We start from the raw sequence: 23057 nt of genomic DNA on the forward strand, positions 1-23057 counted from the left end.
TTACTTCCATTCGCTTCATTCTACACTATTTAAGTGACCAAACATCTAATTCAATGGCTCTTGCTCTCTTTGTAGTTCTTTAATCAGCAGAAAACCAACAACTAAGCAAGATTATAACTGTGCATCAATTATTACTAGTTGCTACCTTAATTGACCATTCTTGCATCGTCTGTACCCTTTTTTCCTTCTTGTTTTTTCTTCCTGAAATTCAAATGAGCATAACCTGTGGTAGAAAATGGAATTCTAATACATAATGTTAACATCGTAGAATCCTTTAATCTTGCCAAAGTCATTTTCCTAAACAAGAAGATAATCAGACCAAAAAATACAAAGGCATATGAGACTGTATCAGTGCATGATTTAACTGCCAATATAAACTCACGGAATTCATAGGAACAAATAATGCAAGAAATTACAATCAATAACAGAAAACCTGAAAAATAATTCCAGCGAGAAGGAAAATTCCAGTTCTCGGAGAGCAGCGAAATCTCTATCAATGTCTCTGTGCAAACTTTCCTCCATAGCTTCACATTTTAAAGAAAATCAAAGAAAGAATGTAGATCAAGAGAAACCCTGGGCACCTTGCGGGGATCAACGAAAACAGGCATGGTTTGACACCGAGACTATACTTCGACATCAATCAACGGTGAACATAAAAACAATTAGATATCCATTTAAATACCAACAATTCAAATGCGTCCTCTTTCGATGAAGATATTGAGAATTCAAATTGAAAGCATAGGGATGACCATATCTAATATTATCAGGTTTCAATTTTCAAATTGAATCAGAATCTGTTTGTTTCTCTCGTCGAAGAAGGGAGCAGTTGGGAGTGCCCAGAAAATCGCAGAATCCTTGAAGTGGTAAAAGCTAAGAAGTAATAGAGGAATTTATTAGTCGCCATAGGTATGCACACTTACATTAATGGACATATAGTCTTCAATAGTACAATTGATGTTGCTTCTATCATCAAAAAATCCGAAGACCAACAAAATCCATAATCAGGCTTTGGGAAACCTTATTAGCTTCAAAAAAGGCATCAAAAATAGGCATCTCTCATTCAAGTTTTTGTTCATTGTCCACCTCTCTGTCCATAATTACAAGATTATTCCCTCAATGAAACTAGGCCCTGCCTACTGGAGAATGGGGAGGATACGAAGCATATCTAGCAGGAACCTCTCCTCCAAAGAGATTAGAAGCCCTTATTCCATCATTTTGTGCTATTATGTTTTCCACAGAAGTCTTTTCTTCAACCAAGGCACACGATTCAGAAAGCTCGCACGGTCTCCTAGTATCTAAAACAGCTATGCAGACGGCAAATGCTTGCAGAAGGGATAGAGATGAATTGAACTCAACAGAATAGATTCCATCCTTGAATGGTGCTAAGGCAAGGGCGGGATCATTTCCTTGTTCTCCTCCCTGCATCCATGTTTACATGAAAAAGGTTACCTAGCGGAAGCTGCAAGTAGAATATGGATAAATCTAGCTTGATATCAAGAGAGCAGTACCTGAGGATAAAGTTCAAACTTATGAGTGTCGCAATGAGCTTTGGATGAACTTGACTTCTTAATAAATTGATTCCAGTTGGAAAAGACCCTAAGTTTACAACCCAAATCCCAACCTCCACAGTCACATGATCCATTTGACGTCCAACGTTGGATCAGTGATGAAGGTCCTCCATTAGTCGGTAGACTATGAACACCACTAGGAAGAATGACTGACGTCTTGATGAGACCTTGTCCACCTGTAATAGGACGTTTCTTGACATCTAACACAGAATCAGAAAACTCTGGCACCTTATTACAGATATCATTCTGATGATTATCGACAACTGAACTTCTACTGATATCTTTTGGGATCTTGACAACAATGGCTGCAAGCTCATCATGTGGCTGAAATTCTGATGTTTGTTGATCTGTCTCTCTTAGAGCCACAGCAAACAAAACAAACTCTCTAATGCCACTCTCTAATGCCATATGGTTCTGTCTTGTAAAGTTGGTAACCTGGAAACCAGTAGCTTTCAGCTGGGCAAGGACATTTGGGACGTAATCATCACTTTTGCTTTTGCCACTATGATCCATCCATCTTCCATTCCTTTTCATGACATCTTTAATAGTAAAAATAGTATAAATGCAGTTGTAGTCACTCTTTCTCGAGGCACTAAACTTCTTCATTGTTGCAGCAAGGATGTCATTATTTTTGTCAACTGCGAATGTAAACAGAGGCTGGCCATTCTTAAATACAACTTGAAGAAGAGCTTGAATGGTTGATCTGTGCTTCTTGTCCTGAAGCAAAGTAGACATTAGAGTTCCAGCTGAAGAATCTGATTTCCCATCATATGATCTGCCGGCTCCATTTGTTGGTATTGATTCTATTGAATCTCTCTGCAAGGGCTCTCTGAAGTTCTGGTAATTTGTTGCCTTCGGCTTCAATAGTGGGTCCAGTAACCTTCTCAAAGGACTGGACCTCCTCCTGCCTGTAGTGTAAGGTTTATCACTATTAGAGGTACCTTGACAAGAAATACCCACAGAATTATCTCTTCCAGAACAAGCAGAAATATGCTTCAAGCTAAACTCTGGTTTGGCCAAATCCTCTTTGGAGCTGAAACTCTTACCTATATTGCCAATACCAAAGCCAAGACGGCGAAAAGGTGAAGTGCTTCTGCTTTTTCCTGCAACCACTCCACTTACTTTATGATCTACAGCTTTGGAAGCATTTGCAATTGAATTAGAGGATCTCATGGCCGGCATTATCTTTTCAAGTTTTCTGCATCTAGATGAACAGTTTCCCATTTCAGGTGCAGATTGCGCTGAATAAGATATATCACGCAAGGTGTCAGTACTTTGTGCATCATTAAAGCACCGTTCCATCTGAAAATGCTCACCGCTGTCAACTTCAAGAGACAGTGGACATGAGTGTGGGATATCGGAATTAAGCTTTGCACAGTAAGCTTGCTTAGAGGTCTCCACAAAGCTTCTTCGACTTCCTACTCCTTGTCTCTCGACTAACATGGCTGCTGGATTAGAAGGCTTAGAATCATTGTGCTGGGAGTAATCTCTTGGTAAAAGGAGAACTACTGGTTTGTTCTTTTGAGAGATATCTTGTTCAACGATATTCGGCTTTTGTCCTTGCAACTTCTCCACTCTTCCCTTAAATTCACCCTCTTTAGTCTTGGCACTCACGTGAGAACATGGTGCTAGATCTTTATTCAACTTATTTGGCAAATGCGCAATGTCTCGGTAGAACTTTATATCAGAACTTTTTTTACAGTAATGCTCTGCTTTGATTTCCACATGGTTTCTACGAGAAAGCTGATCTCTTCGGATCAAATTTCCATATTGGTTTGTGGAGTTACTCTGTGCATGGCTGACATCTTGAAACTTTGCAACACCTCCTCCATAGGGTTTGTCAACTTTATAGGGACTCTCTTTTGGAGAAGATGTGATCAAATGAACTTGCAGAGAAGGATGACGCACCTTCTGTCGAGTAGGAGAGCGAGTGTGACCTCTGCTCGAATGGAAAGAGAAGCTTTCTGTTGAGAAGGATGATGAAGAACAACTGCTGGAAATAGGATCCCTGCTAGTTCTGCATGGTATCTGTCTGTGGCTATACTGCCATTTTTCCAGACTAGCCCAGTCCAGGACCCCAACATTTAAGACTTTTTCCTGAAGATCTTTCCCTTTCTCAAGATAACTTGGGAGACTCGACATATACTTGACAAGCTCATCTTCTTTGGTATCCTTTATTTTTTGCTTTTGGCGATTCTTCAAGGATTTCGGTGAGACCTCCACATTTTTCATGATTTCACAATGGAGATCAGAATATGACACATTAGGCTTTTCGGGTTTAGACTTGTCCTGTAGATTTAAACATTGACCTGATTGGGCAATAAATTTGTTCTCAGAATACCCTGAAGATTGCTGATCCCTTGAGTCTTTTCTGGGCTTTAAACTGTCTTCCATAGACCAATTTCAGCTTCAAACCCTACCTCTATCTTGGATCGAAAATATTTAATTCAAATAGTTTTGGACTACCTCAAATTTTTGAAAAGTCTTCTTTTTTCTTTCTCAGCTACCCATTCTGACAGACTCCACAAAGTGCACAGCAATCTGAATGCAAACCCACCATCAAAAATATATATGATTAAAATAATTTTACCAACTCTAGAATATATTTAACAAAATGTTTTTGTAATACTCCCATTACAGCACAGATGATCATTTAAACCATACTCCAGCAGTTTTCAAACTGATGGAGATTATGCTACCATGAAGAATCACATATAATAATAAAAGAAACTCAATCACAATCAGTAATCATTTATTGAAAGCCACTTAATTGATTGATGCACAAACTTTTCTTTCGCTGGCATTCCAAACAAATCAACGAACTAGAAATCAATGAGCTTAGGCCGCTTAAAAACAAGCTATAACATATTTAACAAGTTGAGGGCCTCCTTGAAGCTTCTCTTAATCACCAAAGTGACGTTACATGAATATCAGCTAAGAATTCACTTTCACTGTATCACATTGTTAGTCTACAAATTAAATTTCTGCCTGAAAGGAAACTTCATATAAAGAAGACAACAAATCTATATAGCCACTAGTTTCTTATCAGCATCCCACAGCAAAACTTCAAAATAAATCGTGTATACACTTATCATTTACAAAGTAACCCATTTCTAGCTCTAGATTTGGTATGAAAGGTCAAAGACATTATTAATATTCACAGAAAATATTCTCTATTTAGGCATTTAAGTGACTAGGAGAACATGATTATCTGGTGGAGATTGCATATTAATATTCACAGTAACAAAAAAATAACAACTTCGTACAAAATTGAAAAACCCTTAATTCACTTTTTCCTAGACAGTAAAAAAATATTGCAATTGCTTAATTAAATATCAACTTACTATTAAATTCCTTTTAAAGCATAAGTAAAACTTCTCTTTCAGAAATAAATTACTGAGTAAAACTCAGTTTCGAATCTGAATGACGAGGCTTCTTCACCTATAGCAGAGGGAGAATGAATAGGCATTTTGTCCACTATTACAATATACAAAAACATAAGGCAGATTAATCGTCACAAATTATCCTTTGGGGATTGCCTCATAAACTCTGTGATTCTGATATAAATTTGAAACTTATCAATTTGGCAAAATCCAGCTCAATCATAACATCTAAATATCTTTATGCAAATGGCCACAAGCTGTCAAATTTTCTTTCTACTTGATAGGCACTGAACTTCAAGTTGGCTTCCAGAAACCAATAATTCAACACATACACATAGGTAAAACTACAGTGACACCCCAAAAATTGAGTGGTCCACGATACGCAATTTTTTAGACAAGGCCAATTGACCCGTCCTCATCGTAGCTGCTGCGTCTGTTGATTGCATCACGATACGGTGAGGACAAAGATTCCCAGCTTTCCAAAAGTAGAGCGCACTTACTTTCATAATCAAAACTACATGGACTCGTTTAGTTCTCACAAAGAAAGTAGAAAGTGTTCTTTAATTAATTCTTACCTTCTTTTTCTCTCTCAACTTGCCTTTCTTGGACCCAAACAGTACATAAAGGAGAAATCAACCAAAGAAATACAATTGCCTAGGTGCTTGATCTCCCCCTACAGCTAAGCATTCAAATTTGGAGTAAAACAGACATAATCGTATAAATCAAAGAAGTAGATGCATCAACAAACAGCGAATTAAAATCTAATAAGCAAACACATCATCACAAGATTTCTTCCTAGATTTATTTAGTATAGGGAGAATACTACTTACCAGAATAAGCTCTCGAAATGCAAAAACTGAGAACTGCCATTAACGGAAGCTCCACCCCCTCCAGAACGAGGTAACAGGTGTCGGTGCACCAGAGGTCAATGAAACCAGAAAGCTCTCAGATAGATCAGAAGAGTTGCAGAGAAGCAAACAAGAAACTACAATCCCAATGGCTTCCTTTTCGTCTCCCGAACTTCAAAAGCAAATCAGAGCGACTTGACCAGAAAGAGAGGCTTGAGAGAGAGAACGAGCGCGTGTTCATGGAGCTAAATGCGTTACTTATAGTGGTAACGGACGCATACAAGTTGAATTACAGTCAAAGCGAGAAGTTATTGAGAGCGAGAAAGGGGTAAGCAGATGCAATCAATCATTTTCATCGGACGGCCTTAAAAGAATGACCTCATAATTGGGCGAGTCTCACCATCGCGATGACGTGGACACGTATGTTCCCGGGACCCACTTTTGAGGCCTTATTTATTCCCCTTGTGGCCTTGTTATAAATCTTGCTTGATTCCTTTGTTAATAGCAACTAAATAAATATTGGGCCCACCACAATACCCCTACGTCAAACTAGACGAGGAGGTGGGGCCCATCATCCAGTCCACAATAGTCAGTTTATTGGGCCTTGGGCTTCTGTTTAGGTTTGTCATCTGTGGTACTTTGTCGTCCACCTATTTTTGTTTGAGGTAACTTTAGTTGACACTCCGATTTTTTCTAAAGACACCCCGTCAATTGATTTTTATAAGGAATGCTCAATTTAGATTGAGATGTCTTTAAAAAAATCGAGGTATGACTAAAGCTACCCTTTGCTTGTTATCGTCAATTTAAAGGAAGACACGAAGCTTAAGGAATGCATAGGATGCCAAGGATGAATATATTGGTCACATCTAAAACCTTTAATTGAGCTTTAAATATGTAAAATGACACTACCTTAAGTGGCCGAAAATAAAATCAGATAATTTTTATTAAAAAAGGTAAATGAAAAGTTTTATTTTCAACCTTAAAATGATAAAAAAAAAAAGAGTGAATTTCTCATGAATCAAACTTTACGGATTCAGAATATCTTTATGGTCATTCATTGAATTTTGACCTAATTTAGTTTGTTGTCAAATGAAAATTTTTTATATACACAGATTTAACGGTGTGAATTTAAGCCAATATCGAATATTCAAATAATAAATTTGTAGGAGATATCGTTCAGATTTTAAAGAACAAAAACAAAACTTGAAAAAGATAACTGCACGGAGAAAGATAAGGAGGGGTTTGAAGTCTGAACACTATTATGGCTCCCAGGATCCGAAGACGACGACCACGATTCTTCGTTCAGAAATTCTAAGATCATCACGTGGATGGACAGTGTGTTTTCAGAATTGTCTTTTTTATGGATGGTTTTGAGTCTTGTGTTTCAGTGATGTCGTTTGTAGGAATCTAACGTCTGCAAATGCTGGTTTTTTTTTTTTTTCCACCCACTCTGAAGTCACAAGCCTCAGTGTAGCCCACCACTGAGAGCTACAGGAGCAAAGGACAAAAAAAAAAAATCCCTACAATAATTTGTTCAAATCCTTAATGCCAATCTACTCACAAAAGCCAAAACAATCATTTCATATATTAGGTTGGTGAGATATACCATAAATTACTTCAATTATTATTGTTTGGAACAAATTCCACGAGAAAACCCTTCAGTCTCACGTGCTTTACATAATTGACCATTTGACATTTTTATTTTTTATGTTTTAAATTACAGACTGAAATCTCAGCCGTTCAAATTATTACTTATTTGCATGCTCGCGACTCGAACAGTATTGACAAATATTTTCGACTGATAAATATTTGTTTTCATTGACGGGATAGGTTAAGATATTTGAGTGGAGGGCATCAGCTTTTGATTATCAACGGCTGCATGTTGTGATATATCATCGTATCTTTTGCCTTAAATAAATTAAATACTTGGAATGATATATGGTTTCGAGTGTTGAACTATTAAGAAGAGACAACATATCTAAAAAATACATGTAACTGAAATGTGAATGCTTCGTAGGATATGTGATCACACTAGGAAAGATATGATAAGAAATGAGATTATTAGATCTAAAATAGGAGTAACACCTATTGAAGATAAGTTATGATAAAATAGTTTAAGATAGTATGAACATGTTCACCGTAGAGATAGCAGTGTGGCGGGAAGGATGAACGAGAGAATTTGTATAAAAGAGAGAGAGAATTTGTATAAAAGAGAGTAGGAGGTGACGAGGAAAACTTAAAAAAACATGGCTTGAAGTAATAGGAAACGATGTGAAATTAGTATGAGTGGATGAAGGTATGCTATATGATAAAAATGAATAGAGAAAACAAATACACGTGATGGAGTTCCGTTGATGTTCTCATATACTCATGTAGTCGACCCTAAACTTTTGGGATAAATGTTATGATGATGATGAAAATCAATGTCTCTTTTTCTTTTTCCCGAGTCTTCTGTTTTTTTAAGAGAAACTCATTCAACATAAATATTCATATAACATAGTCTATATAGTCTATATGAAACCTAATTGAGTTCACATATAAATTCAAAGGAAGCTACAGAATATGTGATCCTTAATTCAATACAACGCCTTAGTTTATGTGACTAGGACCAAAAAATAGCAGTTTAGTTTGTGTGAATTTCGGGAATAAGTGAAGATGATTATCTATATTCACCGACAGAACCGTTATGTCACACTAATCGAGACATGCTAATCCTCCCTCAACCAGGAAAAAGCTGTACACATTGTTGTTATTAAATAAAGGAGCATGTGCAAAAGGAGGAGACATTCATAAACCCCTACTCCCTAACCTTGGCGTTATGCTAATTCTTAGAAGCGCATATAATACAATACTACTGTAGCCTGTAGGATTAACACAGTAACTTACTTTGTTTAATTCCTCTTCTTCTGGATGTAACATGGGCTTCTCCTACAAGAAGCCCATCCCAACTCACCTTGGCTCTGACCATATTCTTGAAAGCCCAAACATCACCTGAATCGGGGCGGGAACGGGTGGCGGGTGAAGAGGAGTTGGAGCGCGAGATTGAGGCAAACAGGAAGGAGAACAAGCGGGTCAAAGAATCTGAGCTTTTTTGGTGTCTCGTGCGGAAGAACAGATTCAAGTAATTGCTTTGGTAAAGAAAAATCATGACCTGGAGAGTTTGGAGAAGATGGCCATTGAATCCGAGTCGAAAAATTGTATGAAGATCTTGGAGAAGAAGGACATGGAAGCCGAGTTGAAGAATTGTAGGTGGGAAATATTGGAGCTGAGAGGGAAAAATTGAGGCTAACGGCGGAGAGGAAGCGTCTGATGAAGGACATAAACAGGGCTGTCAGTCTTGAGCTGAAAGTTTGTGATTTGGAGTGCGCCAAATTAGGAGCCGAGACAGAAGGCGATGTGAGGAACTGGAGAGGAGGGTTGTTCGGCTGGATAAAGATACCGCCTACTTCCTTAAGCTGGAAAATGCGAAGCCTGTTGGTTTCGGGAATGAAGAAGAAGATACAGTACAAGAGGCAAGTTGAAGGCATTTCAACTTTTGCTTTGAGAATGTCATGTTGGAAGCTTGTGCTCGCCCAAGTAGTCATCTGCAGCTAATAGCTACGGAAACATTGGGAATGCAGGTAAAGTACTGTGATTTCTTTTTTGGGTCTGCGTAATTGTAGTAGAGCTTGATAATTAGGGTATGAATTTTCTGTTATGTTTTTGAATGACTTGAACATTACATTCTCATATTATATTTGAATTTTTATGCACTTCTTCGATCAGAATCTGCAGCTGCTTTGCCCCCTACTTTTATAGAAAAATTCGTTGGAGATGATGTGGCTTACAGATTTCTTTCTTGCCAGGTATTGAGAAACGTCCTTGCCGTATTTTCCTCTGGGAACAGCTCTGGATACTGAAGAAAGATTTGTAGATAGTGAAAATATATTTCAGGAAGGTGCGGGAAATGGGAGTGGAGTTCTCAAAAGGAAATACAACGAAGATAGTAATGATGATTTGTTTGAATGCCCAGCGTAAGATGCAGAAACCTTGTTTGCTTATTGATGTACCGATTAATTATTTTATGGGTTTAGGGTTTTGGAGCAGTAACGAGATCAAAAATAATTTAAGCCCGGAAGCAGCATTTGTGAAAGATTTAGTGACAAAATTGGGGAATTTTGATAACAACTCTAGTTGTAGCTCTAGTTCTAGTTCATCAGACTCTCTAAAGATCAGGAAATTCAGATTTTACCCAAAAAAATAGCTATTAGCCGTTAAAGTAATTATTTGAGACATATTGAAATGGAAGAGAAACAGAAGTGCAGATTGGTAAATTTTGTTTGCAACCTTTTGTGACTGAAAGCGCAGTTGTGCTGCACTGCTGCCAAATATTGATCGGAGCCTCTTTGGTGGTTTATTGTAGCTTTATTGCTTAAAGGCACGTCAGACAGTACTTAATGATGTCTTTGCTCTTTGCCTTTGCTGCTGTTGAAAAATAATCTTGCATTGGCTGCTGTAGGATCTTGACTGTAAGTTACGTTATATTATATTGCTGGTTATTTCTTAGTTTCTGCCTACTACACTTGTCAGCGTAGGTTAGAGAAAGAATTAGTGGAATTCTTTAACCCTTCTCCCTGCTCTTATTGGCATTTCTTATTGGTCTCCATTGGAATGCTGGCAGTGTTCTTGATTCTATGGTAAAAGAATAGGCAGGTTATTCATCATATACAAAATTTCTTGTGGATGCTGTAATATGTATTACTGACATTTTGCTTGAAAAGTTATGATTAGGTTCCTAATCACGTGGTATATATTTGCAGTGGCTAGTTTTTTTTCGAGTTTCTTATCAGCTCAAGTTTTGGATCAGATGATTGCTTGAATGTCAGGGTGCTTAAGAAGTAACATTGCTCTTTAAGGTGACAGAATTACTGCGATTCCTCAAAGGTAAGTATCTTTTCTCCTTCCCTTTCCCTTACCTTTAGAACTTCTGAATTCTGAGGATATATGATGCGGTGTAAGACATGGATGATCTGTTTTTGGAAACCTTAATGTAGGAAAAAAAAAGAAAAGAAAAGAAAAGTCATAGTCGATTCAGTCCGGTTATTTATTTATTTATTGCATTTTATTTTCCTCGTTGAACAAAAACATTACAAAGAAAGGAAGAAATTGGCGACCTCGTCAAGTTACCTAGATCGATAACATTCAATATGTATCATTCAAATCCTCACCTTGTTAATCCTCTTCTGCAATGTTCGTAAGCTGCTGCTGCATTCATATCTTGTACGACTTCATGACTGCATTATTCCTTGAGTTACTCTACCAATAAACAAGAACAAGATGAATCTGCCTTAGATGCTGCCGAGAGCGGCTGCCCATGTAAATGAATCTGTCATTGATGCTGCAGGTTTTGCATGGAGCACCAAAGTCATTGGTGCTCTCAGCTGTGAATCTTCTAGGAGAAGACCATCTTCCACAAACATTTTGGAGGTGCAGTTGTGTGTATATATATACATGTGTGAATTTAACGAATGTTGTAATCTCCTATGTTCATCCTTTTGACCATTCCCTGCGCCTTGTTCATGATCTTACTAGGAGTTTCGCTGTCATTATTCATTGCTGTCATGATTATTGGAATTTATGGTCAATGTCCCTAAGTTTTCACGTAAGGAGCCAACTGCCAAGGGTGTTGACAAAGTGAAGACAGCCATGTCCATTACTTTGCCGGTCAAGGCGTTACCATCTATCAAACAAAAGCTAAATGTGGGTTGACAGTTGTGATAAAGGACTGCCATATACTGCATTGTACTTCAGAAAATCTTTGTAGATGGTGACGACAACAGGTCTGGTAGCCGAATTGCAAGCATGGTCTCCGTTGTCTATGGATATTAAATTATTATTTTTATCGTAATGCCTATGTGAAACTTGATCCAGATAATTTACAGTACAGAATTTCAACATTGCAACATCAAAGATAGTAGCTACCACCACTTTGAATCTTTTTTTTTTCCTTTTTAATTATTTTTTTCCAGTTGATGAAAGCTTCCAAGATGGCGATAGTAGCTTCCGTCATTTGCAAGGGCCCTCTGGTAGTACACTGCACCGTCCCGGTGAGGACACCATTCTCCATCGAAGCTTTTACAGCATCCATACTGGCATTCTCAGGAAGTCGGAACTTCCTCCACGCGATGCCAAGTGTCATTTTTGTCCTCCATCTCCACGTTCCTCTCTCCGCTGATCTGCAGCACTCTGTCGTCTTCAATCTCCACCTTTACTTCCTCCTTCGGCCCCAGCAAGTCTGCCTTGAACAAGTGTCCCTCTGGCGTCTCCTTCCAGTCTATTAGAGAAGATCCAAAGATGGAAACCAACAGCAATTATACTAAGATTGGCGCAACCTCAGGAAGGTGATAAAGTCCAAGACAACTCATGATTCATGCATGACTCAAAATCAGGAGAGTAATATGAGGAACAAGTGAATGCATTAATATTTGAATTGAAGTCTATGCATGACACAAGGCTGTGCGTGATACAAGGCTAGAAAGAGAGATATTCACTTTCATCAGTCCAGGAAAGATAGCTGGAGACTAGGGATATGATAGAGTACATTTAGGACACAATAGTTGTACAAAGTCTGTATGTTCACATTATCTTCTTAGGATGTATATATACATAATCGATATCAATGAAAGTATAAGCTCAGTTTGTTATACAGTCTACCCTGGTATAGTCGTATTGACGAACGCCGAATTCTCACTAGAAACAGAACTTGAAGGGAAAGGAAGGTTTTTGAAAGGGTCCCAAACGTCGATTGTTGAAAAAGCTTGGGATCAACGAGCATTATTGCTTGATTGATTACTGGTTATACGGAAAATTATAAGATCAATGAGAGTTGATTGAAATTTATCGCTACAGTGCTGCTGCTGCAGAAAAATTAGAATTTATTGGATGCAGAAGCGTATTCCAGTAACTTCAGGTACAACCAATTTTGGGTTACGGAGTCTCCTCGTCGTTAAAAGGTAACTTGTTCCGAATTTGATTACTGCAGACTCTGGCGGCTTGGTGAACTTTCGAAATTGATATTCTTTTGGTCTTTTCATAGAAACTATTATTACATTTTTCATGGTTGTTTCGATTCATTATATGGAATACATTTCCACATTTGTTTGTGATTCACCAGAGTCGACAGCATATTTTCCTTGTTTGCTTTCTGTCCGCCTTGGTTCATAATTATACTCTGTCGATTTTCCTTCACAGAAGCAATATACCCAGTTATTCCATGTATGGTTGGCCTGGTCTCAATGCTACCTATTCAATGGGAGAAAGTTGTGGTCTTTTTAAAGAATATCACATATTCATGTTCATATATAATACCAGTAGTTTCAGTTACACAACAGACTTGAAATTAGAAAGTACCAATATACTGGTCTGATTAGAAACTGCAAATCTTACATTGCATATTCACACCACACACCACCACCATTCATTAATCATTACAACTTCATGCATCACCAAACTACAATCACACATCCACAGACAACCTTTATTGCATTATACTGCTTACATAGAGTTATATACGACACCATTTCTAATCTCAGCCAGAGATCTCAATAGCCTTGACATCGGGTTTCTTCACTTCCTCCTTGGGCACCGTTACCGTGAGGACACCGTTCTCCATTGAAGCCTTAACCCCTTCCAACTTGGCGTTCTCCGGCAACCTAAACCTCCTCATGAACTTGCCACTGCTGCGCTCCACGCGGTGCCAAGTGTCGTTCTTTTCCTCCTTCTCCATACTCTTCTCTCCGCTGATCTGAAGCACTCTATCATCCTCGATCTCCACCTTTACTTCCTCTTTCTTCAGCCCCGGCAGGTCTGCCTTGAACACGTGGGCCTCCGGCGTCTCCTTCCAGTCCACGCGAGTGTTCACGAATGCCGAATTCTCACGGGATAGAGAAGTGGAAGGGAAAGTAAAGTCTTTGAAGGGGTCCCAAACGTCGAGAGAGAAGGGGTCGAAGACGCTATTCCGTCGATTGTTGAAGAAGCTTGGAATCAGCGACATTTTTTCACAACCAATTGAACCCTAAGTGATTTGATCTTTGCACGATTTCAAACTCAATTGTCACTGCTGCGTGAATAGAGGAGTATAGGGGGATTTATATGGATGTAGGTGTGTACTCTAGTAGTTTCACGAAAGACCGATTCGGGGTTGCCAAGGAACTCTCTAGTCACTTCCTGAATCTTTTGTTCATTTTTAAGACTGACTTGGTAAATAAATTATGGACTCGATTTTCAGAGGTTCATGGGCATTCGGCTTCTTTATTCATGTAATGGGTCTATTTCGTTAATGGCCCATTTACCAAGTTCTATATTGGGCTTTTTAAACAAAAAGAGAGTTGTGGTGAGCAATATGTACCTCACTATTTTCAAATTACACCCCAATTTTGGTCAACTTAAAAAGATTTTCACACCCCACCTTAGACAAAACAAGACTTGTCAACAAAATAGCTTTCGTAGAATATTTCGCACCAAAAGAATGCACAAACACCAAGTTTTGTTAGAAATTGGACAAAAACGTGAAAATTTAGTTTATGAAGAGAGTTTAGCAATTCCAAAACATCATCCTCGCAGGATTTATAAAGACAATTGAACTCCTAATACTTCAATTGCACTAAAGCAATTATCATTAATTTTGTGTCGTACGAAAGAACGAAGAACCTGTTCTTAGAAGGAAAAAAAAGGGTAAGGGCACTTTATGTTCCACAGATGATATTGATGTCAGTTCCGATATATATTTTCCTTTTCCGAAAGTGCCTTAAGATGAAAATTCAAATTGGATCTCCATAGGTGAATTTGAGTTGTTAATGTGTGATTTGATTAGGACCTAGGCCAACATTTAGACTAAGGTTTACTTGTGAGGCAAAATTAACTAGGGAAATAACGAATTTTGTGTCAACTGGCTCTTAGATAAAAAAATTGGGTAAGGGCACATTTAGATGAAGGTCGTTTTTTTGCTGTGTTCTGGATATGCATGTTTGTTTTCTATACCAGTATCCAAACAAAGTTGCTATATGTGTGTTTCTATATATATATATATAAATATATATATATATATATATATATATATTTTGTAACTTTGTTTGGAAGGCCATCAAGTAGAAGCGAGATTGTTCAACATTCTTCTTCAAATTCATTGCTCTCTGCTTCATTTCCACTCCTTCTTTATCCACCATTAGCCTTTTTATGGCAAATTCCACCTCTTTCCTTTCCAATTTGTTCTCCAAATGCAGGCCTATTTTCCACTCATGACTCACCTGGCATTCACAATTTGATCTCTAAAGCATGGTTTGCATATCATTGGAACCCCTTCAGCTATACTTTCAAGCGTTGAGTTCCATCCGCAATGGCTCCAAAATCCTCCCACTGAGTCATGTCCCAACACTTGCTTCTGGGGCGCCCACCTTGCGATGTAGCCTCTTTCACCAGTGACTTCTGCAAAACCCTAAAGCAAAAATTATGTCCATTCTGAACCATTTACTATGCCAGGCCTCGTCACCTACAAGAATGTCGAACAACATATGTACCTTGCAACTGGAGAGAACCTTGAGACTTGAGTTTCATACTGGTACTACGATCCATAAAGTTGGCAACGTTAGTTATGCGCAAGATAATGCTTGGAAACTTGAGATGCTGGGCTACTAATTCCAAAATGTACATGGGATCGTCATACAGGATACATGAGATCTCCATATGCTGCGACTGTTGCTCCATCACTTGAACCAAACATTCTTGGAAAGGTGTCTGACAATTGGAATTCAGATCTGATATAATGGCTGCTAAGCCCATTATATTATCTGTAGAACTTTAATGAAGGGTTATGTTGTCAGGTATGGATCAGACGTCGAATTCAGGTATGTTTGGGGGGGTTTGGGAAGTTACATTTGGGGTGAAGAACAGTGATAAAGAAGCCCTTGGAATGAAGAATGGTTCCCAACTGTAGCATTGGGTTTATGTGTCCCTGCAATGGACATGGCACTAGGATGACCCTCTGACGCCTCTGTCCTCGCTCTGCCATCTCTCTGTATTTGAATATGTAGCTAGATGAACTTTGTGCCTTGCCTAGGCTTCTCTACTTAACCTGGCCTTTGTCAGAGGTTGATGGTGTTTGGCAGAGTAGTGCCTAAACTATTTCTTGTCCTGCTGCCCTTAGCAGTTCTCCAAAAAACTACTATTTTTTTAGCTGAAGTAGATTGAAAGAGAAGCGATTCAAAAATCATTGGATTTTAAACGGTAATGATACATAACCATAATATTTCCATCCATAATGGTCCATAACTAGGTGGCATTCCACCTAAGCAAATCCACATGACAAATTTAAAATTCAAAATTCAAAATCAAAAATCAAATCCCTATAATCACTCTCATCTCTTTTGATATTTCAATTCGATTTCTCTCTCCTCTCTCTCACGCACATTCTCTCTCCCTCTCTCACGGCCAACGATGGATCTCTGCCATCCAGCCACCAATCCGACCGCCACTGCATCCAAAAGAAGCGTCCGACCCTCATGAGCAAAGCCTAGCCACCACTTGCCGTCAACTGTCGCTGGTTTTGTCAGAAATCCACCGTGAAACCGCTGTAATCACTAGACAAAAAGCTCATATCCGGCTAATTCCGGTGTCAGTTCTGCAAACTGACACCACCAATGGACTCCTCTAGTCGAGGAGCACTTAGCCGAGCCCTTCGTCGATCGAAACGGACACGGCAAATGGAGACTCATTGATGACTCGATTTTGATGGGTATTAGAGATTTTGGTTTGAGTTTTGTTTGGATTTTCATAGGTATTTGAGATTTTAGTTGGGGTCTTGTTTGGGTTTTCATGGGTATTTGAGATGAACCCACTGGAATGGATTTAAATTTATTTTAGATGAAATTTTTATGGGATTTTATGCCCTGCCTTCTTATTACACTTTGAATGTAATTAGTTACACTGTCAATGTAATAAGCCACTGGTAAGTACAATTGACATTGTTGACTGACTTAGTTTGTCAGGTGCTTATTACAATTTATATGTAAATGTTACGCTGTCAACGTAATAAGACACTTGTTATTAAACTTGACATTGATAACTTAGTAAGCTTGGCAAGGGCTTATTATACTTTGAATGTGATTAATTACACTGTCAATATAATATGCTACTGGTGAGTAAACTTGGTAGTGTTAGCTTATTTAGTTTGGTAAGGACTTATTACACTTTATATAAAAATGTTACGCTATCAATGTAATAAGACATTTGTGATTAAACTTAACATTGGTGGCTTAGTAAGCTTGGCAGGGGCTTATTACACCTAGATTATGTACACTTATGGATGCCAAACTTATGGCTACAAAGCATTTTCGGATTTTAAATTATGGTTTATTTAGAAGTCTAACTCCTTTTCAGTTAAATTTAGGTGTTATTTATCATTTATTTGAGTTAGTATTATTGTTGAGACAATATATATTATAGGGTTTTATTTAAGTTTTAGAAGTTATGGCATTATTGTAGTTTTCAGGTTAGTGAAAAAAAAAACGAATGGTTGCTTCATTGAATGTGGTTTTATACTAATTGTGGGTATATATCTATACCAACCGATTGTGCGGTATCTTTATCTTGCTTTGCAACCGTTTTTTCGGTTGGGACAATAATTTTTAAATTGAATATATACCAACCGAAATATCGGTTGGTAATAATTATTGTGGATAATTAATTTCGACTGTATATAAAATATTTAAACCCGATTATTTGTACTTTTTCCAACCAATTATAAATCGGTTGGAAAAAAATATTTCCAACGAAAAATTACGGTACCTACCAAAAAATATTCCAACGGAATGCAATATTTTTGCAACGACAATATCGGTAGGAAATTACCGACCGATTAAAAAATCGGTTGGAACATAATTTCCGACGACGTTTTTACCAACCGATATATATCGGTTGGAAAATACGACTTCCAACCGATTTTTCCCAGATTTCCAACCGATGTAGCGGTTGGTAAATCGCTAATTTCTTGTAGTGGTTATTCATGATTTTTATGCATGGTTATTGTTGAGATCATTGGTTTTTTACAAGTTGTTGAGATAATTGAGTTTTTTTTTTCACTCTTGGAGTGTATTTCATAAATGTCTCAGTTTTTGGTTACTTGGGGTGTGATTAGTTATTTTTTAATTTTCTAAAGATATAAAAATGGGGCGCAAATAAAGCTCACCTTACTCTTTTGGTTCTCAACTCAATGGTCATTAGTACCCCAACTACGATATTTTTAAAAACTAGCTGGGGCAATTGATTGGAACCTCTTATCCTCCACAAAAGTTTTATTATTTTTACTAATGATTCAATTATTTCTATTTTCCTTTCCTTTTCTATGAAAGAACATAGTAAGCTTCAATAACTATTAAAAAACCTTACATATGAGGAAACACTCGTTACACCGACGGCAGGATTAGGCCTTTTTTTTTTTCCACTTTCATGTCTCAACTATGAAGAAGCACCATGTCCATCCGACTTGCAAATTTATATTATTTTTACGAATGATTCAATTATTTCTATTTTCCTTTCATTTTCTATGAGAGAATATAGTAAGCTTCAATAACTATTACAAAACCTTACATATGAGGGAGCACTCGTTACACCGACGACAAGCAGTGGCGGAGTTGGGATGCATTGTCACCGGGGTCACACTTTCTATAATGATAAACAATTACATACCAAAATAACATACTAAGCAGACAAAATAATGTTAGTTAAAGTTTTCAAATAGTCAATCATAAAAATAAACATATTACATTTTAACAAATAACAAAGAAATTACAATATTACATATATTAATTTTTTTTAAAAAAATTTCTATCTCCGCCCCTGATGGCAGGATTACGTATTTTTTTTCCAATTTCATGTCTCAACTGTGAACGAATATTGATCGGAGCCCCTTTGGTGGTTTATTGAAGCTTTATTGCTTAAAGGCACGTCAGACAGTACTTAATGATGTCTTTGCCTTTGCTGCCGTTATAAAATAATCTTGCATTGGCTGCTGTAGGATCTTGACTGACTGTAAGTTAAGTTATATTCTATTGCTTGTTATTTGTTAGTCTGTCTACTACACTTGCCGGCGTAGGTTAGCGAAAGAATTAGCGGAATTCTTTATCATGCTCTTATTGGTATTTCTTATTGGTCTCCATTGGAACGCTGGCAGTGTTCTTTATTCTATGGTAAAAGAATAGGCAGGTTATTCATCATATACAAAATTTCTTGTGGATGCTGTAATATGTATTACTGATATTTTGATTGAAAAGTTATGATTAGGTTCCTAATCATGTGGTATATATTTGCAGTGGCTAGTTTTTTTCGAGTTTCTTATCAGCACTAGTTTTGGATCAGATGATTGCTTGAATGTCAGGGTGCTTAAGAAGTAACATTGCTCTTTAAGGTGACAGAATTACTGCGATTCCTCAAAGGTAAGTATCTTTTCTCCTTCCCTTTCCCTTGCCTTTAGAACTTCTGAATTCTGAGGATATATGATGCGGTGTAAGACATGGATGCTCTGTTTTTGGAAACCTTAATGAAGGAAAGAAAGCAAATAAAAGTCATAGTCGATTCAGCCCGGTTATTTATTTATTTATTGCATTTTATTTTCCTTGTTGAACAAAACATTACAAAGAAAGGAAGACATTGGCGACCTCGTCAAGTTACCTAGATCGATAACATTCAATATGTATTATTCTCGTAAGCTGCTGCTGCATTTGAATCTTGTACGACTTCATGACTTCATTATTCCTTGAATTACTCTACCAATAAACAAGAACAAGATGAATCTGCCTTAGAAGCTGCCGAGAGCGGCTGCCCATGTAAATGAATCTGTCATTGATGCTGCAGGTTTTGCATGGAGCACCAAAGGCATTGGTGCTCTCAGCTGTGAATCTTGTAGGAGAAGACCATCTTCCCCTAACATTTTGTAGGTGCAGTTGTGTGTATATATACATGTGTGAATTTAAGGAATGTTGTAGTCTCCTATGTTCATCCTTTTGACCATTCCCTGCTCCTTGTTCATGATCTTACTAGGAGTTTCGCTGTCATTATTCATTGCTGTCATGATTATTGGAATTTATGGTCAATGTCCCTAAGTTTTCACGTAAGGAGCCAACTGCCAAGGGTGTTGACAAAGTGAAGACAGCCATGTCCATTACTTTGCCGGTCAAGGCGTTACCATCTATCAAACAAAAGCTAAATGTGGGTTGACAGTTGTGATAAAGTACTGCCATATACTGCATTGTACTTCAGAAAATCTTTGTAGATGGTGATGACCACAGCTCTGGTAGCCGAATTGCAAGCATGGTCTCCGTTGTCTATGGATATTAAATTATTATTTTTTATCGTAATGCCTATGTGAAACTTGATCCAGATAATTTACAGTACAGAATTTCAACATTGCAACATCTAAGATGGTAGCTAGCACCACTTTGAAATTGATGTTCTTTTGATCTTTTCATGGAAACTATTATTACATTTTTCATGGTTGTTTCGATTCAATATATGGAATACATTTCCACATTTGTTTGTGATTCACCAGAGTCGACAGCTTATTTTCCTTGTATGCTTTCTGTCTGCCTTGGTTCATAATTATACTCTGTCGATTTTCCTTCACAGAAGCAATATACCCAGTTATTCCATGTATGGCTGGCCTGGTCTCAATCCTACCTATTCATTGGGAGAAAGTTGTGGTCTTTTTAAAGAATATCACATATTCATGTTCATATATAATACCAGTAGTTTCAGTTACACAACAGACTCGAAATTAGAAAGTACCAATATACTGGTCTGATTAGAAACTGCAAATCTTACATTGCATATTCACACCACACACCACCACCATTCATTAATCATTACAACTTCATGCATCACCAAACTACAATCACACATCCACAGACAACCTTTATTGCATTATACTGCTTACATAGAGTTATATACGACACCATTTCTAATCTCAGCCAGAGATCTCAATAGTCTTGACATCGGGTTTCTTCACTTCCTCCTTTGGCACCGTTACCGTGAGGACACCGTTCTCCATTGAAGCCTTAACCCCTTCCAACTTGGCATTCTCCGGCAACCTAAACTTCCTCATGAACTTGCCACTGCTGCGCTCCACGCGGTGCCAAGTGTCGTTCTTTTCCTCCTTCTCCATGCTCTTCTCTCCGCTGATCTGAAGCACTCTATCATCCTCGATCTCCACCTTTATTTCCTCTTTCTTCAGCCCCGGCAGATCTGCCTTGAACACGTGGGCCTCCGGCGTCTCCTTCCAGTCCACGCGAGTGTTCACGAATGCCGAATTCTCATGGGATAGAGAAGTGGAAGGGAAAGTAAAGTCTTTGAAGGGGTCCCAAACGTCGAGAGAGAAGGGGTCGAAGACGCTGTTCCGTCGATTGTTGAAGAAGCTTGGAATCAAAGACATTTTTGCACAAACAATTGAACCCTAATTGATCTGAACTTCGCACGATTTCAAACTCAATTGTCACTGCTGCGTGAAGAGAAGAGTGTAGGGGGATTTATATGGATGCGGGGGGTACTCTAGTAGTTTCACGAAAGACCGATTTGGGGTTGCCAAGGAACTCTCTAGTCACTTCCTGAATCTTTTGTTCATTTTTAAGACTAAGAAGCCCCCAATGAAGTTCAGACAATAGTGATGACAGAGAAGTTGAGGTGTGTGCCTGACGTTAATCACTAGTGAAATTCTAGTTATTACAGGTTTTGTTGGTTTGCTTTATTGCAATTAGCTTAACTTTGAATAAGTTGTTTAATTTCTGATTTGTAATCCACCTGTTGGTGATACAAGTGCCTTGTTTAGGCCTCCAGTTTGGTTGCCCAGATTTGGGCTAATGAATTCTTCCAGGTCATCTGACCTCTCAAAAAAAAAAAAAAAAGACTTCCTTGCTAAATAAATTATGGACTCGATTTTCAGAGGTTCATGGGGCATTCGGTTTCTTTATTCACGTAATGGGTCTATTTCGTTAATGGCCCAATTAACAAGTTTTATGTTGGGCTTTTTAAACAAAAAGAGAGTGGTGGTGAGCACCATGAACCTCACTATTTTCAAATTACACCTCAATTTTGGTGAAATTAAAATTTTTTTTTAAAAAAAGATTTTCACACCCCACCTCAGATTTAACAAGACTTATCAACAACATAGCTTTGGTAGAATATTTCGTACCAAAAGAATGCACAAACACCAAGTTTTGTTTGAAATTGGACAAAAACGTGAAAAGTTCGTTTATGAGAACAGTTTAGCAATTCCAAAGCATCATGTTAGCAGGATTTATGAAGACAATTGAACTCTTTGTACTTCAATTGCGCTAAAGCAATTATCATTAATTTTGTGTCATATGAAAGAACGAAGAATTGGTTCTTAGAAGGAAAAAAAAGGTAAGGGCACTTTATGTTTCACAGATGATATTGATGTTCAGTTCTGATATATATTTTCCTTTTCCGAATGTGCCTTAAGATGAAAATTCGAATTGGATCTCGATAGGTGAATTTGAGTAATTAATGTGTGATTTGATTAGGACCTAGGCCAACATTTAGACTGAGGTTTACTCGTGAGGCAAAATTAACTAGGGAAATAACGAATTTTGTGTCAACTGGTTCTTAGACAAAAAAAATTGGGCACATTTAGATGAAGGTCGTTTTTTTGTTGTGTTCTGAATATCCATGTTTGTTTTCTATACCAGTATCCAAACAACAAAAATTACAAAATGATACGCGTCCCAGTAATTATCCCAGTGCTGACATGGCCGCTTACATAGACTATTGATATGGACAATTTATGGGGCCCATCTTCCACACACTCTCAACCTAGGTAAAAACATTACAAAAAAGTACATTTGAATTTATTTGACGAAAATACCTCTACAAAGACGTTACCTTCCTCACGAAGCTTCTATCGTAAGTATCCAAAATCGAAAATCGACAAAAATCATGATTTCATGCCGTACAGTCCGCCGTTGTCGTCGCCGCAACCACAACCGTCGATTCATGCAACCATCGACTGCATTTTTCCTCCATTATCAACCAAAGAAGTTATAGCCAGATTTGTCTAGTTCTGTTTCTCTCAAAAACAAAAAAAGTACTCACAAGCAAATCAACCTTTATACCTCTCTTCACACAGCTACAAAATGGACAAACCAACCAAAAAGCGCAAACAAAAGGTAGTAAAGAGTACGTACATTGTATTATATATGTTGATTTAGGGTTTGGTT

At 37.8% G+C, this 23057-nt stretch overlaps 3 protein-coding genes and 1 pseudogene across 3 annotated transcripts; all 4 read right to left on the reverse strand.

The window, feature by feature from the left end:
• Positions 1–864: 864 nt before the first annotated feature.
• Positions 865–6081, reverse strand: LOC120006290. The gene is made up of 3 exons (XM_038856287.1): positions 5782–6081; positions 1509–4109; positions 865–1419 (listed from the first exon to the last, which is right to left on the reverse strand). Exons 2-3 carry the CDS (start codon positions 3960–3962, stop codon positions 1123–1125), a joined length of 2751 nt encoding a protein of 916 aa, XP_038712215.1. The 5' UTR covers positions 3963–4109; positions 5782–6081; the 3' UTR covers positions 865–1122.
• A 7025-nt stretch (positions 6082–13106) lies between these two features.
• On the reverse strand, positions 13107–13941 carry LOC120006297 (17.5 kDa class I heat shock protein). Its single transcript, XM_038856301.1, has one exon. It carries the CDS (start codon positions 13829–13831, stop codon positions 13367–13369), a length of 465 nt encoding a protein of 154 aa, XP_038712229.1. The 5' UTR covers positions 13832–13941; the 3' UTR covers positions 13107–13366.
• Positions 13942–14721: 780 nt separating this feature from the next.
• Positions 14722–15844, reverse strand: LOC120010592 (annotated as a pseudogene).
• Positions 15845–20650: 4806 nt separating this feature from the next.
• Positions 20651–21379, reverse strand: LOC120004539 (17.5 kDa class I heat shock protein-like). Its single transcript, XM_038853906.1, has one exon. The coding sequence runs from the start codon at positions 21254–21256 to the stop codon at positions 20792–20794; it is 465 nt and encodes a 154-aa protein (XP_038709834.1). The 5' UTR covers positions 21257–21379; the 3' UTR covers positions 20651–20791.
• Positions 21380–23057: the final 1678 nt, after the last annotated feature.

Source organism: Tripterygium wilfordii, chromosome 2 (genome assembly GCF_013401445.1).
Source record: "Tripterygium wilfordii isolate XIE 37 chromosome 2, ASM1340144v1, whole genome shotgun sequence".
In the NCBI taxonomy this organism is placed as follows: domain Eukaryota; kingdom Viridiplantae; phylum Streptophyta; class Magnoliopsida; order Celastrales; family Celastraceae; genus Tripterygium; species Tripterygium wilfordii.